Raw genomic sequence first — 18,044 nt, 5'->3', positions numbered from 1 at the left:
AAATATTCATAATTTTCCTTCTTATAGTCACAACAATGCAACAATAAATCATAACTTCGCATGTTAAATTCATTTTTTGTTGTTGCATTGTTGTGAATATAAGAAAGAAAGTTGTAAATATCTAAACAAAAATTGTGAATCATTTATTTTGAATGAGGGCAATTTGATAATTTATATAAATTTATTAATGACAGAAAATTTTCTAGAGACTTCAGGGGAACTATAGTATTTCGAAAGACCAAATTATCACTTTTATATTCTAGAGAGATTTTATTGTTACTTTCCCTAAATAGAATGCTTTATATTTTTCTCTATCTTCCTACATAATCCTAATAGTTTAAATAAGAATATTTAAACCCACCCTTTTTCTTCGGAAAAGCATCTTAAAACTACATTATACATTAAGAATTTTGGGTGCTATCTTAAGTTACAAAAGTTGTGGCATCTCTAGTACAGTGGTACTTGACAATGCAAAGTGAGAATCGGTTTCATATAGCAGAAAGAAGGTGAACTTCATTCTAAATTCTATATATGGTTAGGTAAAAGTGTGAATTACATCCTAAATTATAGGTCCAGGAATATATAAGTCTCTAAACTCATTTTTTATACAATGTTTTCCTTCAATTTTTAAAAACGGTACAATCCACCTTTTATTAAGAAAGGGTAAATATAAAAAGAGTGCGTAATTTTAAATACAATTAATTTCACTCATTGGAAGTGTAATTTGACTAAAAGTGTCATATAAAATTTTAAGCATCTTAAATATAATTAACATATATTATTGTTATAATAAAAACATGATATTTTCTGCCTTTTTCCTAATTTTGCAAAACAAAAAGTGTCAAAACACCTAAAAGATGTTATAGTTTTTTACTTTTTCAGAACAACTTTTAATTTTTATTTTCAAATTCAATAACATAAAACATATTTTCAAAAAGGTTTTTTTCAAACAAAAATACTGTTTTAGAACATCTGATCAAATAGTCCCAATGTTTTAAAAACTAGACCGCTAGTTATTGAACAACTGGTTAACATATTAGTTCAAGAATTAATAGTCATCAAGAGAAAAAACTTATGCATTTAGCCTTATATACTCAAGGTACTTGTTTTTAATTAAATCAAGGCATATTGTTTTACAGATTATTTATTATGTAACAAATTCTTGTTATTAATATTATTAATATATTAAAATTCACTTGTCATAATTTGATTGGATAAAAGTATGTTAAGTATATGAGACTAAGTACCTTAGTGTAATTGCCTAATGGCCCAAACCATAGTTGAACCAGGATTAAATTGGTCATAAGAAAAATGTTTATTAAACCAATTAAAGTACTAGTTTAATGGTTTAATTTACTCATTCAATTAGGCAAAATGACCCATATTCTCCCCATATATATCTCTTCTTCTTCTTTTATTTATTTCTTTTCTTAATTCTGAACTCACCATTCTCACTATTTTCTCCCTAGCTATCTCTTTTTTTTTTTCTGCTCCTATAAGTACTAACGAACTTTCTTTCTAATTTTCTCTTTGGTTTCTTTAATTTTTTTTTCAGAGTTATATATGTCTTTGAGCCTAAAGACAAAATGCCAGCTCAAGAAGAGGAACCAAGGTAAAAAACATGACAAGCCTAAGAAGCATAGCTTGGTTCGTCTTTGGGAGAAAGGCGTGCCACACATGAGCTTGGAGTAACCCTCAAGAATCGGGGATGACTAGACCGTTGCATGATATGGTAAGGCGTGCCACGAATCCACATGCCATGCTAAGTGATCTCTGATATTTCATGTGTAGGCTCCAAATTTTGTGGGAGTAACGGTTTTGATTGAATACTCATAAAAGGAACATAAGGTCGCAGGAAAGAGGCATCGGCAATCGAACAACAACTTCTATTGACACTTTCAATGTGTTTTCAATATCCAAATTTACCTTACATTCTTAGATAGTTTTGGAGGTCCTTTTTCAGTTTTTTAGTAGTGTGGTTTTTACGACTTTGTACTTTGCATTATTTTTCAATTAAACACTCGCTTATCCTAATCTCTTTGCATAATCAGCAAACTATGCTAAGAGAACTTGAGAACTTATTATTATCTTTTGAGACTCAGCATGTTTGGCATGCTTGGTATTTGTTGTTTTGTGAACAACAATATGAACACTCTTTTCCTTCCCTAAGCAAATCTCAAGATGCGATGAGTGAACCTCAATCTCCTATACCAAAAGAAAAGAAAATAGCTTTCATAGATGCTACTTCAAGAATAGGATGCATAATGGTTCATCTTTATTTGAAGTACAGCAGACAAAAGTTAGAAAAGCTGCTCGAACAAGCTAGGTAGAATCATGATCTTCCATGACTTTGAATTCCTCATCATGACCACACAGCTGCTGAAGGAAATAAGGCTCCTATAATTAATAATGCTGAAAAAGATTACGATAGTTACTGTGAAGTAAGTTGTTATTCATGGAAGCTCCATATTAGAGTTTGGTGGAGAGAGAATACACGGTTTGAAGAGAGAGAAACTCACTTGAATTAAACACTTATTGACGGCATGACAAACTCTCTTGCTGAGGGCAAAGTCTATTTAAATTGCTTGCCGTAAAAATGTAATGATCAAAATGTCCAAATCAGCTTAAATATGATCACTAATAATTGATAGGTGATAACATAACTGCTCTGCGTGTTGGATTCTCTTTCCATATATCCAATTTGAATGTTCCAACTTATTATATATGGTTTATTCAGCTAGACCTAAATCCATTTCCATATAGTGCTTTAATATAACATAATTATGTTATATTAGTCCATAAATATTCCAATACTTGCGTCAAGCTATCAAGAAAATTACTGACATGGAAGAGCTTGGGGCATCTGGTTTTTCAGATATATCTCTGGTCTTTATTCATATATCCCAATTAAATGATATTTTATATATATGCAAGATGTCCATAAGCTTCTTTACTCTTTTAAATCTTCTAGAGTAGCCTCGATCTCTAGGAGTAAAATACTAAAGTGGAGTAGTCTTTTTAATTTTTATCTTTCTCCTTCCTTATTACATGATCTTCTAATTAACCCTGTAATATTTTCATAGTTGTTCTTTAATTAATTAAAGAAAAAGAATGATCTAAAGATTTTTTTTTCCCTCATTTTGTTTTGTTCTTTTCTTTTCCTTCCTCACATAAGCAACGAGCCTTCTTTCTCATTTTGTTTTGGATTCTTTTCTTTTCTTGTTCGGTACCATGCATGGATTCTCTTCTTGTCTTTTTTTAAATATTATATATAGATGCTTCTCTCTCTGTAGAAACTACCACGACACATTTTTCTATAGAAGTTAATAAATTAAAGTAGCAGCGAAGAGCTGCTCTTTCTTTGTGTGCTAGGAAAACTGCTACTTGCAAAGGTTTAAGTTATAGATAGTTTCCTATCTTGTTGTGTGTGTGTAGTTGCTTAAAAAGAATGCTTTATTGTTCTCTCTATCTTCATGCTTGCTCTTAATTGTTTAAATTTTCTTATTTAAACCCATTTTTTATTCGGAAAAACATCTTAAAACTACTCCTTTTGTTCTAAATTATAAAATACTTTTAAATAAAATCTCACACACCAATAAACCTCATTAAATACATTTAACAACTTTATTTTTTTCAAAAAAAAGTATAAATTTTTAAAAATACCTTTCATTTAATAACCTTAAATCTACACTTAAGTAATATTAAATAGAGAGAGAAAGGGTAATATTAGAATAAGCCTATTTAATAAAACTTTAATATTCTCAAAGTGTCTTATATTTTGAAATAACAAATCTCTCCCAAGAGTGTTTTATAATTAAAGACAGAGGAAGTACATTATATATAATAATTTTGGGTGCTATCTTAAGCTAATTGCAAAAGTTGTGGCAGCTCTGGTACAGTGGTAATACTAAGTGAGAATCGGTTTCATATAGCAGAAAGAAGCTGAACTACATTCTGAATTTTATATTGTATGGAAATTAATTAGGGGATGATATTATATGTGCATCACATGGGTGACTAAGCTTCAATCATTTGATTTTATAGTTTTGATTGAGTTATAACTCAATCCCTGTAACTTTGACTTGGTTAAAATTCAGTCACATAATTTTAAGTATTTAAACTTTATTCTATATTCTAGTTTATCTGATTTTTATATTGATGTATATGTTAAACTCTTTATATGAAGTATATTTGAAGGTAGTCTATTATTTAAACCCATATTTACGAAGATGGATTATCACAATTATAGGTATGGAACTTGAGTTTTTTTTTTTTTTGGAATTAGAGGGATATATAGGCATTAACAGCTTGAGTTTACAAGTGGGATCAAGTTCTTACTCTTGTTTGAACTTTTTTTTTGTTTGAACTTTTTTTATTCTGAAAAATATATATATGAAAATATTATATTAATTATCAAGAATTTGGTTGCTATTTATTATATTGTGAGCTGTAAAAGTTGGGGCTGTTTGATAGTGACAATAGAAAATCAAGAAGTTTTGACTGATGGAGAATCAGTTTCATATTGCACAAAGAAGCCCACCTTCATTCTAAATTCTAGTTTTTATTATTTTGTAAATATTATATTGAAAATAATTATGAACTTCGTCACAGGAATGGAACCTAAATTCTATAAAGCTGCTGTGGCTGGTGGAATTGATGTGTTTAAGGGAAAGTCGTCTGATCAAATTGAGTCCATGCTAACTCCAAATAAAAACACAATCCTTCATATTCACTTGACATGTTATAAGGTATCAGAGACATTGTGAATGGGATTCTAGATACGTGTCATGTACTTTTGAAAAAGGCCAACCTTAAGGATGAAACTATCCTTCATATAGCAGCCAGGTATGGCCATATTGAAATTGTGAAAATAATTGTTAAACGTGCTAAAATTGCCCATATTGGAGATGGAATTGAGGAAACACTTATAAGGGCTACAAATTATAAGAAGGACACAGCCCTACATGAAGCAATACGTTATAATCACAAAGAAATAGTTGATTTCTTGATAAAGGAAGACCCACATCTTCCATATTTTGCTAATAGTAATGGGGAGACTCCGCTTTATATTGCTACTGAGAGAGTCTATGAGAAAATAATTGATACACTATTAGAGAATAACAATTCACCGAATCATAGCGGCCCCAACGGCAGAACAGCATTACATGCGGCTATCATTCATCATGAGAAGATAACAAAAGGTATCATTACATTATATGCTTTTTGCATTTTATCATTTATAATAATTAAATTTTTATTTGAACTGTATATATAAATATCTTGATTATTGTGTGTGTGTATATTAAGCTACAATGTTATAATATCAATGACTAGAGATGCGTTATAAAAAATTAGTTTTTAATTAAAAAGGTTAACCACATGTACATATAAATTTATTACAATAATTTAAATGGAATGTTGTATGCTTGTATGTGGCCACGAAATTGAATTTTCATACAAATTAAAGGACGAAATGCATGTTTTTAATAGCAATTGTAATTGAAAGATATTTAATTTGATTTAAAAATGAAGGTGATGAAGCTTGATGAATTGGTGCTACAGGGACATTGGAGAAGCTGATATTGAAAATACCATCAATGGTGAATGAAGCAGATGACGATGGTTGGAGTCCACTTCACTTGGCAGTAATATTTGAAAGTCCTGAATTGATAGAGATGTTATTAAAGCATGGTGGCACAGCATACATGAGAGACAAAAAGGGAAGGACGGCTCTTCACCTTGCTGCATATTATGGAAATGGTAGCCTTGTGAGAAAGATAATAGAATCTTGTCCAGATTGTTCGGAGTTGGTGGATCACAAGGGTTGCAATGCTCTTCATTATACTATTGCGGGGCTTAAGAAATATACTACTAATGAACAAGGTCTTTGTGAGGAAGCATCAAGAGTGATTTTGAAAGAGGAGCATCTAAGCAACATGTACAATGAGAAAGATGAAGAAGGCAACACACCCCTTCACCACCTTGCTCTTTATGCTCCCAAATGGCAAGAGGATCACTCTCATCCCCTTCTGGAACCAAACCCAAGAGTGGACACGATGGCATTCAATAAAAACAACCAAACCGCTCTTGATCTTGCTTGTGATATTGTGCCTTCAACTTTACAACGCGAGGTAACAAGCAGTGATAACATCTAGCTACCTTTCTAATAAAAATATATAAACACAATATTTTATGAAATAATTATTAGGTGGTTCTCTTTTTCAAAATGAAAATGACAAATACCTATTGCATGTTGCAGAATTTTTTCTTGCGGAAACTTCAACACAAAATTAGAGCAAGCTATGGTAGGAGAGTTATAAATGAGGAAGTTAAAGTGAGGAAACAACAGAAGAGACGTGATTTAGAGGTACTTAAGAACAAGGAACTAGTGGAGGTGAAAACAGGGAACAAGGAACGAGAGAAGTACGATGATGAAAAAAAAGAAATCAAGGACAAAATGAGAGAAACCTTGCTTATAGTAGCCACACTGATAGCAACAGTAACATTTGCAGTAGGATTTACGCTGCCTGGAGGTACCATAGAAGACGGTGAAAATAATAAGAGCTCTCCTATATTGATACACAGTGATGCTTTCCAGACGTTTGTGATAGCAAACTCTCTCTCCTTTGTTCTCTCTGCTTTTGCTGTCTTTCTCCAAATTTTCTTGCCAGTTATGGTGACAAGAAAAAACATTAACCCTGACATTCAATATGCTTTTTTCTCGGCAGCCTTAATGCTGACACTATTGGGAATGGGATTCATGATAATTGCATTTGGAACAGGCACATACGCCATCTTGGGTCCTTCCACAGTTCTTGCAGTTGTCACTCTTGTTATTGCATTTTCTTTCTTCATGACCTTTCCTTTTGTCTTTTATCTACTTCTCAAGGATGTCATGACGCGCCGGCGGCAGCAGGGTGATGAAGAAAAACTTAAAGTTGAATCTTTGCAAGAGTTTGATCCTGGATTTGTTGACCATAAATTAGAAGACATGCAATTGTTGGATAGCATATGATGAGATGTCCCAAAAACATGTCAAAGATTTTTTCCCATCTCTTATTCACATATTTGCATTTCTGTTGTGTATACTTGCAGCCAGTATATGTTATTATTGACCACAGAATTAAACACGCCATTCTCTATTAGTGTACTTTCCTCAAATAAAATTATTTCAATTTGTTTGGTTTGTAATTTTTTTAATCTCTTTTGGCCAATAGTTGTTGAATTTTCTGAAATTAATTTTAAAATTTTTTATCTTTTAAGTTTTAACTAAATTTACTCATTTAATTGTGTTCTTGTTACCTTATATATTTCAAAATCGCCATGATGATGAATGACACAGTTGCCCAACATTGAAGCTTAATCTTTCACTGCCTTGAATAACAACATATGCATGTATGCATGTGTTTTATAATTTCTTTTATTCTTAATTAGCCATTTCCTTGAGTGACACCATTTTGTTTTCCCTGATTAAAGTATTTCTTCAACAATTTTGATTCTATATATTGTTTTATTATTCCGCATGCATCTTCATCTGAAACATCAAATAATCAAGGCAAAGTGTTTTAATGGAAATTAGATTATTTTCTTAAATTTATTTCAACAACATTAAAAAGTTGGTGTTCAACCTATAACCCCTTTAAAGATATATATTAAACTTAAATATATATTTTAATTTTGATGATAAATTAAAGCATTAATATATCATGTCTTTCTAATTAGTGATGTCTCAAAGGTCTAAACTCCCAATTTTTGCCCAAGCCTTGCTTTTAATCAATCAATAAGTGCCAAATCTTAAAGCGCTGTTTCACTATACAATTTTCTCAAATGCAAATATTATCATCACTAATATAAAAAAAACCCTACAAGAGCACTTATTTTTAAGCTATGGGAGCGCTTTTGAAGCACTCTCGTAACTAGTACTCTTGTACGTGGAGTACAAGGGAGCACTTTCCCATAGACATTCTCAAGTTAAGTTCTTGAGAAGACTTATGGGAGCGGTTTTGTGGGAAGCGCTCCAGTACAGGAGCGCTTCCAAGGATAACCTACAAGAGTGCTTTTTATTTTAAGCACTCTGATAGGTTAACTTTTAAAAAAATAAAAAATATTTTGCTTTATAATATTGCATGCTATTTATACACAATATTTTAAAGATGAATTTAACATGATAAAAAAAATACATACTTCCTCTTAAAATTTTAAAAATACAATGTTCTTGTATGTTTGGTAACCACAATCTTAATCAACTATAACCACAAAATATGAATATAATCTTCAAAGTAAAAAATTATCCTCAAAAAATGCCTTCAACAATAATGCCAACCTGCAAGAAATAAATAAAGCAAGTTTAGATCTCATCAACCAACAAAAAGTGGGAGTTGAAAAGCAACAAACAAAATAAAAGTAATTAAATAATGTATAAAAAATAAAAACAAGTAATTTAAATTTAATATTTACTTTTGAAGTAACTATGACTTCAAAAAAAAATTAAAGCAAAATTACCTTCTTGAAATTATGGGCAAACATGACTTCCAACAAAGTAATTGTACCAATCAGTTTGCTGTCATAGTAATGGTTTCTACACCCTTTTCCAATGGCAGCCCATCAAAATGCATACATAACAGTATTAAACCTACATATGAAGATAGATAAGAATATGTTACTAGAGTCAGCCCTAGTGTGAAATATATGGAGCTAGATAAAGAATGTTATTTGAAATCTAACCTTAAAGTATACAAGAGCCGCTTTGTACCTCATTCAACATTTGGTTCGTAACTTGAAATAAACAAAGTCAAAAATTCAAAACATTTAAAACCTTCATAAATATGATTAAAATATCTAAAAAAGGGAGAAAAAGAAACCTTTAACGATTAGTTAAAATATGATGTGCTCTCATTGATTACTTAATTGAGATTAAAAATTAGTCTAATGCAAGTCTAAATAGGTATATCATGTCTAACAATATATAGAAGCTAGTTTTAGTGCCAATTCCAATGAACTCGTGTTGTTGCAACCATCAACCACAATTTGCATATTTTTATTAGAGCACAAGCCTTGGGCAATTACAGCAAACAAGGAGAATAAAAGGTTTAAAAGTATATATTCACCAGGCAATTTAAATCTGTATCTCCAAGAAGCAAAACAAAATTTAGTGAATGCTTGTTCACTGTCATCTACACAAGAGCAGATTGATAAGAATGATTCATAAGGGCAGGTAACAATATGATCACATTAATCTTGACTAAATAAGCAATATAGATTTAAATATAAACATTATTTCCATGCTCACTTAGCACAAATTAATAAGTGCATCCAAATGTTAGACCTATAATTACATGAAAAGTGACGGAAAGTAAAAAATTGCAATTTGAACATGCTTAAGACCTATAATTACATCATGAATCTTGAAGTGAGAAAGAGAGTGTCTATTCAAGAAAAGGCCAGAAAAAAGAAAAATCAAACTTTCAGGTACTTGATGAAAATGAAAATGACATCTAAGAAGGAAAGGCAAACAAATTAGCACAAAACTTGAATTAAGACTAGAATCTGCATATGATTTAGGTTCTGCAAGATTTGATTCACACATCTAGCATAATTAGCACAATATGTTCTGTTAGGAGCTAGAAGAAGGCAAGCCTGCAGAACGTCCTAAGAAATTAGGAAAAACCATATATGCAACTCACAGCTATAAAATAACAAAAGGCAGTGATAAAGGTAGCCACAACTTCAAAATACTAAATGACATGTCACACAGTGAGAGGCATATACTAGTCTAATGTACGTTAGTGTCCTGGTAAAATTTCATATTAAAAAAAATAGCATTTGAATCACATCATAATTTCCAAGGAAATAGTTAATATTTTCATGCTTTCATTTCCAAGAATTCTTCAATTCTCGTCACTAAGTAGTCGGGCAACATATTAACTTTGAAAAGCCTCATAAATGAAGTTAAAAATAGTATAGAAAGTATTGGCATCAACATCTATGAATCATAATTGAACAGAGAGAGAACAGAAAAGCTTCATCATAAGCTGAGTCCAATGAACCTCGTTAAAAGCACTAAGCAAGCATGGCCACGGAAGTAAAATATCCCTAAACAGAACCCAGTACTTACAATAAGATCTAGTGGTTACAAAGCAGTTGCAAATCAAGGAAATGATGGAGAAAATAGAGAAAGAGAAAGCAAGATCACCTCGGGGGGGAGAGTGAAGAGGAATCTCTTGAACAGATCACAGGGAATGGAATGGCGAGGCTAAATGGAGCCGGAGAGTATGGGGTTAATGAGTAAGACAGAAGAAAGAAAAGCACAGAGAGAGAGGGAGAGGGGGGGAGGAGGTGAGATGATTTACAGTGAGCTCCTCTTCTGCTTTCTGTGCATTTTAACGGAGACCCAACGGCAAAGGAGTGACCGAAGCGACGGACAGCACAAGTTTTTGATCTAGACAGGTTTTCTGGCGACTGAAATGACACGAGAAAGAAGATCAAAGGTTTAGGATGGCAAATTGACGTGATGCGAGCAAGACTGGTCTAGAACCATTCGGCGATACAGTGCTGCACCTTCCTGCGGCGTTGGGCAGCAACTCCTGCGACGTTTGGCGGGCTGACGAGATAGAGTAGATTTTTCGAAAGCGGGAAGAGGGTTTTGAGAGATTTCGACAGTTGTAGTGTCAAGATTATTGGCATTTATTTCGAGGGTCTAAAAGATTTAAATCAATCTTTTTTAAAAAAATTCAAAGAGTATTTTTTAAAAGTATTTAGTTATTAAGTGCTCCAAAAGTGCTAAGTTTTTTTTTTAAATGAAATATTTCGAAGCATTTAAAAAATAAGCACTCTAAAAAATAGGTTTTTTAATTCATTTTTAGAAGTTCTTGTACAATAAGCGCTCTTAAAAGTGAGTTATTTTTTTTAACTTCGTCTTTAAAAGCACTTATCTTTTGAATGCTCTTAAACGCATATTTAATTTTTGCAAGTGCTCCTAAAGGTCTATCTTTTTATTTTTTCATACAAATTTTAGGAACGCTTATAGTAAAGCGCTTTTATAGGTATCCTATTCCTGAGCGCTTTTTATTTAAAGCATTTCGATAAATTCTGCCTCCACAATTAAGAGTATTTTTTTCATAAGCACTTCAAAATAAGTGCTCCTAAATATATCTTTTATAGTAGTGCGTGTGCTTCACCACTTATTAGGCCTTAGGTCACACATCGCCATGTCATATTTTCATTTGATGAATGTTTCTTCTGAACGTGTGGCCTCTTGCTTCATGATGCCTTTGAAGCATGAACTTAATTTTTTGCCAGTTACGTTAAAATGTATTTGCAATCTTTATGTAAAATATTAAATATATATTGTTTAAATACACACTAATCAATTGATAAAGTATTATAAAATATAAATATATCTTATATGTCATAATTAATATAATAAAATATATGTGTAAATTTATTTTGCATTTTTTATTTTTATAAAAATATTATTTTTATTAAAATTAATGTAAAGTGAAAACATTTCTGGTTTGAATCTTAAATAATTTATATTTAATTTTAAATTTTCATAAAATATATATATTCATAAATATTATAAATTAATTTTTTATTTAATAATATTTTTATTACTTATAATTTTCAAATCTCAAATCTTTTTATTGTCAATTAATTAATATTAATTTTAAAGTTATTAATGCTTGTATTTTTTTAGTATTCAAAAGTTTAGGTTAGTTATTAATCCTAGTAAATTTTTAAATAAGCTTAATTTTGTATAAATTATTTTATATTAAATAAATTTAGAAGCAACACATTATAATTTATGTTTGTCATTAGCAAGGAACAAAATTTCCTCGCTATTCCCTCACTGATGTCAGAGAATCATTTTGTCACTTGCTAATCCCTTGCTAATATGTCAATCTTTTATAGGAAATAAATCCCTTGCTAATTGTCCTTGCTAAATGTAAATTTTAGAGATGTCAAAATTGTTCATCACTAACTGCCTTCCTAATTTTTCATTTTTACATAGGAATATGATATAGTAGAAGTTTAAAAATTATTTACTTTTATAATTTATTATTATGCAATAAACAGATAATTTAAAAAAATAATAAATTATATCTTATATAAATAGAAATTACAATGTACTATAAAGATAATAAAATATTTTTGATTTAATATTAAATTTCCTAACAAAATGAGTTTTAAAAATTATGATACAAATAATTATTATAACTATACATTTACATATAAATTGAATTATCATATGAATATATCAAAATAATTTTTAATAAAAAACATACATACATATATGTATATGTAAATGTATATGTATATGTATATGTGTATATATATATGTATATGTATATAAGTATAGTTAAATATTATGTATTTAATTTCTCATCGTGGAGAACACAGAGTTGGTGAAGGAAATAAGGCTCCTATTGTGATGCTAAAATAGATTATGATAATTACCTTGAAACAAGTTGTTATCCGTGGAAGCTCCAGATTAGAGTTTGGTGGAGAGAGAATACGTACACGAGTTGAAGAGAGAGCAACTCATTTAAAACATATACTGATGGCAAGACAAACACTTGTCGGACAAAGTCTTTTTAAATTGCTTGCTATAAAAAATGTAATGATCAAAATGTCTCTATCAGCTTAAATGTGATCACTAATAAGTGATAAGCGATAACATAAATGCTCTGCAAGTTGGAGTCTCTTTAGGTATATTCAAATTGAATATTCCAATTTATTATATATGGTTTATTCAGTAAGACTTCAATCCATTTCCATATAGTGCTTTAATATAACATGATTATGTTATACTAATCCATAAATATTTCAATAATTTTGTAAGAAAATGACTGATATGGAAGAGCTTGGGGCATCTGATTTTTCAGATATAGCTCTAGTCTTTATTCATATATCCTAAAAAGAAAACGAGATTTTATATGTAAAATATCCATAAACTTCTTTTCTCTTTTTAAATCTTATAGAGTAGAGATCCTCGATCCGTAAAATAATAAAGTGGAATAATCTTTTTTAATTTTTATCTTTCTCCTTTCTTATTACATGATCTTCTAATTAACCCTACAATATTTTCAGAGATGTTCTTACATTAAAAAAAAAAGAAGAATAATCTAAAGAGTTCTTTTCTTTCTCATTTTGTTTTGTTTTATTCTTTTCTTTTCTCCCCTCATATAAGCAACAAACCTTCTTTTCTCATTTTGTTTTGGATTCTTTTCTTTTTTAGGTGGATTCTTTTCTTGTCTTTTTTTTTTAACACTATATATAGATGCCTCTCTCTGAAAATTACCACGACACATTTTTCTATAAAAATTAATAAATTAAAGTAGCAACAAAGAGTTGGTCTTTCATTGTGTGCTAGGCAAACGGCTATACTTTTAAAGGTTTGAGTTTTCGTGCTTGCTCTTAGTTGTTTAAATTTTCTTTTTTAAACCCATACTTTATTCAAAAAAACATCTTAAAACAACATTATATATTAAGAATTTGGGTGCTATCTTAAGTTGCAAAAGTTGTGGGAGCTCTGGTACAGTGGTACGTACTTGACTATACTAAGTGAGAATCAGTTTCATATAGCAAAAAGAAGTTAAACTTCATTCTAAATTCTATATATAGTTTATCTGAATTTTATATGTGCGTAACATGGGTGACTTAGCTTCAATCATTTGATTTTAAAGTTTTGATTGAGTTATAACTTGGCTCCTATAGCTTTGACTTGGTTGAAACTAAGTCTCATAATTTTAACTATTTAAACTTTATTCTAAATTCTAGTTTATCTGATTTTTATATTGATGTATGCTCCAATGAGTATATATTCATGACCATGCAGAAAAAGAGCAACAAGGGAAAAAAGGTGCGTTAACATTCATTAATTGATGCTATTATTTAAACCCATATTTAAGAAGATGGATTATCACAATTATAGGTATGGAACTTGATTTTTATTTTTTTGAATTAGAGGGACATGCACTAACAGCTTGAGTGTACAAATGGGATCAAGTTCTTGTTCTTGCTTGAACTTTTTTTATCCTGAAAAAAAAAAAACGCACACACACACACACATATATGAAAATATTATATTAATTATCAAGAATTTGATTGCTATTTATTACATTGAAAGCTGTAAAAGTTGTGGTTGTTTTGATAGTGAGACAATCGAAAATAAAAAAGTTTTGATTGAGGAAGCACTACAAAAAAATAGTGAATTAGCAATGAAATTTATTAATGAAATAAATTTCTCTCATTAATCTGTTGCTAATTTGCTGATTGAATTTAGTGATGGGACATTCCATCATGAACTATATTCCATCTCAAAACTATTAGAAATAATTTTATTGACGGAACATTTCTATCAAAAAATTAGTGACAAACATTTTCATCAAAACATTCCATCACTAAACTATCAAAAATAATTTAGTAACGGAATTTTTTGACGGAAATGTCTGTCGCTAATTTTCAAAATACGTTATTCTTATTTTGTGACAACTTTTGCAACAAAAAGTTCTATCACAAACCTTTCTATCAAAAATTATTTAAAATTTTATTATATAAGTTATAATATATATTTATATATAATTTATTATTATGTTATAAATAAATAATTTAATGATTATAATTTATTATTTTAAATTATTAAGGCATTAATAATAATTATAATAAATTAAATTATATATTTAATTATTTTTTTGATAACATACCTAATTATTGTTATTTAAAAATAAAAATATCTGTAAAAATAATTTAATAATATAAAATATTATATATTATAAAAATTATAATATAATATATTGTGGTAATAACATATTTGTCTAATTTGATATTACAATGGATTAGTGATGGGGCAATGATGATTTTTTGTGAAACTTTTATTTACAATAGATTAGTGACATGTTTTATCACAGAATTGAAATAGTTTATCTTTATTTAGTGATAGAAATTTTTTATTGTTAACAAATTAGTGACGGTGTTTTTATTAATAAACTTATTTCATCACTAATTTCATTGCTAAATGGGTTAGTGATGGAATTTGCATTGATTAGCGATAAAAATTCCATAGCTAATCCATTGTTTTTTTGTAGTGAGAATCAGTTTCATATAGCATGAAGAAGCCCAACTTCATCTTATATTCTAGTTTTATAATTTTGTTATATTATATTGAAAATAATTACATACAATTTCATCATAGGTATGGAACCTGAATTCTGTAAAGCTGCTGTGCCTGGAGAAATTAATGTGTTCTAGGGAAGGTCTGACCATATTGAAAATTTAGATGTTGACCAAATGTCAATCAGTTTCATATAGTTAGAACAAGCTCAACTTCATTTTTCCAAATTCTTTTTCTTATTTTTATATTCTAAATTCTGGTTTTTTACTGATTTTTAGCATGCCAGAATCCTCCCAATTGATCACTTCAACGGAACATGTTTCCATGCACATTACGAGTGTGAAAGTTGAAGTCTATAGAGCTGTCGTGGTTGATAAAATTGATGTGTTTAGGAGAAAGTTGTCTAATCAAATTGAGTCCATGCTAACTCCAAATAAAAACACAATCCTTCATGTCCACTTGACACGTTGTGAGGTAATAGAGGCATTTATGAAAGAGATTCTAGATGTGTCCTGCACTTTTAATGAAGGCCAATGCCAAGAATGAAACTATCCTTCATATAGCAGCTAAGTATGGGCATATTGGAATAGTGAAAACAATTATTGAATTTGCTAAAGAAGCTACACCTAGTAAAAATGGAATCAAGAAAACACTTATAAGGGCTATAAATAATAAGAAAGACATAGCCTTGCATGAAGTAATATGATATAATCATAAAGAAGCAGTCGATTTCTTGATAAAGGAAGACCCACATCACCCATATTTTGCTAATAGTGATGGGGAGACTCCACTATATATTGCTATTGAGAGAGGCTACCATAAAATAGTGGATAGAATGTTGGAAAATAGTGATTCACCAAATCATAGTGGCCCTAATGGCAGAACAACATTACATGCAGCTATTGTTCATCATGAGAAGCTGAAAAAAATAGGTATTATTACATTGTATGCTTTTTGCATTTCATCATTCATAATAATTAAATTTTTTATTTGAATTGTATATATAAATATCTTGATTATTAGGTGTGTATATATTTTAAGCGACAATGTTAATACCAATGATTGGAGATGCATTATAAAAATTTAGTTTTTGATTAAAAAAATTAACAACATGTACATATAAATTTTGTTGCAATAATTTAAATGGAATGTTGTATGCTTGTATGTGGACATGAAATTGAATTTTCATAAAAATTTAAGTATGACGTGCATGTTTTTAATAGCAATTGTGATTGAAAGATATTTAATTTGATTTAAAAAAAAGAAGCTAATGAAGGTCGAATAGGTGTTACAAAGACATTGGAGAAGTTGATGTTGAAAAAAACCATCAATAGTAAATGAAGCAGATGACAATAGTTGGAGTCTACTTCACTTGGCAGTGATATTTGGAAGTCTTGAATTGATAGAGATGTTAGTAAGGCATGGTGCCATAGCATACATGAGAGACAATAAGGGAAGGATAGCTCTTCACCTTGCTGCTTATTGTAGAAATGATAGTGTCGTGAGAAAGATAATAGAATGTTGTCCAGATTATTCAGAGTTGGTGGATCACAAGTGTTGCAATGCTCTTTATTATGCTATTGCGAGGCTTAATACAATATGTTATTAGTAGTAAAGCATCAAGAGTGATTTTGAAAAAGGACCATCTAAGCAACATGTACAATGAGAAAGACGAAGATGGCAACATGCCCCTTCACCACCTTGCTCTTTATGCTCCCAAATGGCAACAGCATGATCACTCTCATCCTCTTCTCGAACCAAACCCGAGAGTGGACATGATAGCATTCAATAAAAACAACCAAACCACTCTTGATCTTGCTTGTGATATTGTGCCTTTAACTTTACAACACAAGGTAACAAGCATGACAACATCTAGCTACTTTCTAATAAAAATCTATAAACACAACATTTTATGAAATAATTAATAGGTGGTTCTCTTTTTCAAAATGAAAATGACAAATACCTATTGCATGTTGCAGAATTTTTTCTTGCGGAAACTTCAACACAAAATTAGAGCAAGCTATGGTAGGAGAGTTATAAATGAGGAAGTTAAAGTGAGGAAACAACAGAAGAGACGTGATTTAGAGGTACTTAAGAACAAGGAACTAGTGGAGGTGAAAACAGGGAACAAGGAACGAGAGAAGTACGATGATGAAAAAAAAGAAATCAAGGACAAAATGAGAGAAACCTTGCTTATAGTAGCCACACTGATAGCAACAGTAACATTTGCAGTAGGATTTACGCTGCCTGGAGGTACCATAGAAGACGGTGAAAATAATAAGAGCTCTCCTATATTGATACACAGTGATGCTTTCCAGACGTTTGTGATAGCAAACTCTCTCTCCTTTGTTCTCTCTGCTTCTGTTGTCTTTCTCCAAATTTTCTTATCACCTGTTGTGAGGAAAAAAAGAAGAAGTCAACACTGTGTCGAGAGGCTTTATATTGCGCAGTCTTGTTGCTAACAATGTTAGGAATGGTATTCATGATAGTTGCATTTAGAACAGGCACATATGCCATCTTGAGTCCGTCCATAGCTCTTGCGGTTGTCACTCTTTTTATTGCATTGTCTTTCTTCTTTACCTTTACTTTCATTTGTTTTGCAAGTATGGCCCGACGAGCCACAGCATGATGAAGAAGAACCTAAAGTTGAATCTTTGTAAGAGTTTGATCCTGGATATATTGACGGTAGATTGGAAGACATGTAATTGTTGGATAGCATATGATGAGATGTCCCAAAAATATTTTGAAGATTTTTTTCATCTCTTACACGTATTTGTATTTCTATTATATATAATTGCAGCCTGTATATGTTATTATTGACCACAAAATTAAGCATGCCATTGCTTGTTAGTGTACTTTCCTCAGATAAAATTATTTCAATTTGTTTAGTTTATAATTTTTTTTATCCCTTTATATTGGCCATTAGTTTTTG

At 30.3% G+C, this 18,044-nt stretch overlaps 1 protein-coding gene and 1 long non-coding RNA gene across 2 annotated transcripts; one reads left to right on the top strand and one right to left on the bottom strand.

The window, feature by feature from the left end:
* Positions 1–4,613: 4,613 nt before the first annotated feature.
* Positions 4,614–7,015, top strand: LOC129322530 (ankyrin repeat-containing protein At5g02620-like). Its single transcript, XM_054968837.1, has 4 exons — positions 4,614–4,748; positions 4,805–5,201; positions 5,563–6,131; positions 6,260–7,015. The coding sequence occupies exons 1-4, from the start codon at positions 4,614–4,616 to the stop codon at positions 7,013–7,015; spliced, it is 1,857 nt and encodes a 618-aa protein (XP_054824812.1).
* Positions 7,016–8,183: 1,168 nt separating this feature from the next.
* Positions 8,184–10,625, bottom strand: LOC129321338 (uncharacterized). Its single transcript, XR_008595980.1, has 5 exons — positions 10,193–10,625; positions 9,108–9,173; positions 8,725–8,775; positions 8,503–8,632; positions 8,184–8,323 (listed from the first exon to the last, which is right to left on the bottom strand). It is a non-coding gene; the product is annotated as an uncharacterized LOC129321338 (long non-coding RNA).
* Positions 10,626–18,044: the final 7,419 nt, after the last annotated feature.

The sequence above is a fragment of the Prosopis cineraria genome, unplaced genomic scaffold (assembly GCF_029017545.1).
Source record: "Prosopis cineraria cultivar Desert tree isolate PC_DT_omini unplaced genomic scaffold, ASM2901754v1 PC10, whole genome shotgun sequence".
NCBI classification, from domain to species: Eukaryota; Viridiplantae; Streptophyta; class Magnoliopsida; order Fabales; family Fabaceae; genus Prosopis; species Prosopis cineraria.
The sequence above is the reverse complement of the archived record's forward strand: the minus strand, read 5'-3'. Positions and strand labels throughout refer to the sequence as shown.

Coding starts and splice junctions, on each gene's coding strand:
- LOC129322530 (XM_054968837.1), top strand. CDS start 4,614: ATGGAACCTAAATTCTATAAAGCTGCTGTGGCTGGTGGAATTGATGTG. Junction 4,749..4,804: donor TTCACTTGACATGTTATAAG/GTATCAGAGACA, acceptor CTTTTGAAAAAG/GCCAACCTTAAGGATGAAAC. Junction 5,202..5,562: donor TCATGAGAAGATAACAAAAG/GTATCATTACAT, acceptor TTGGTGCTACAG/GGACATTGGAGAAGCTGATA.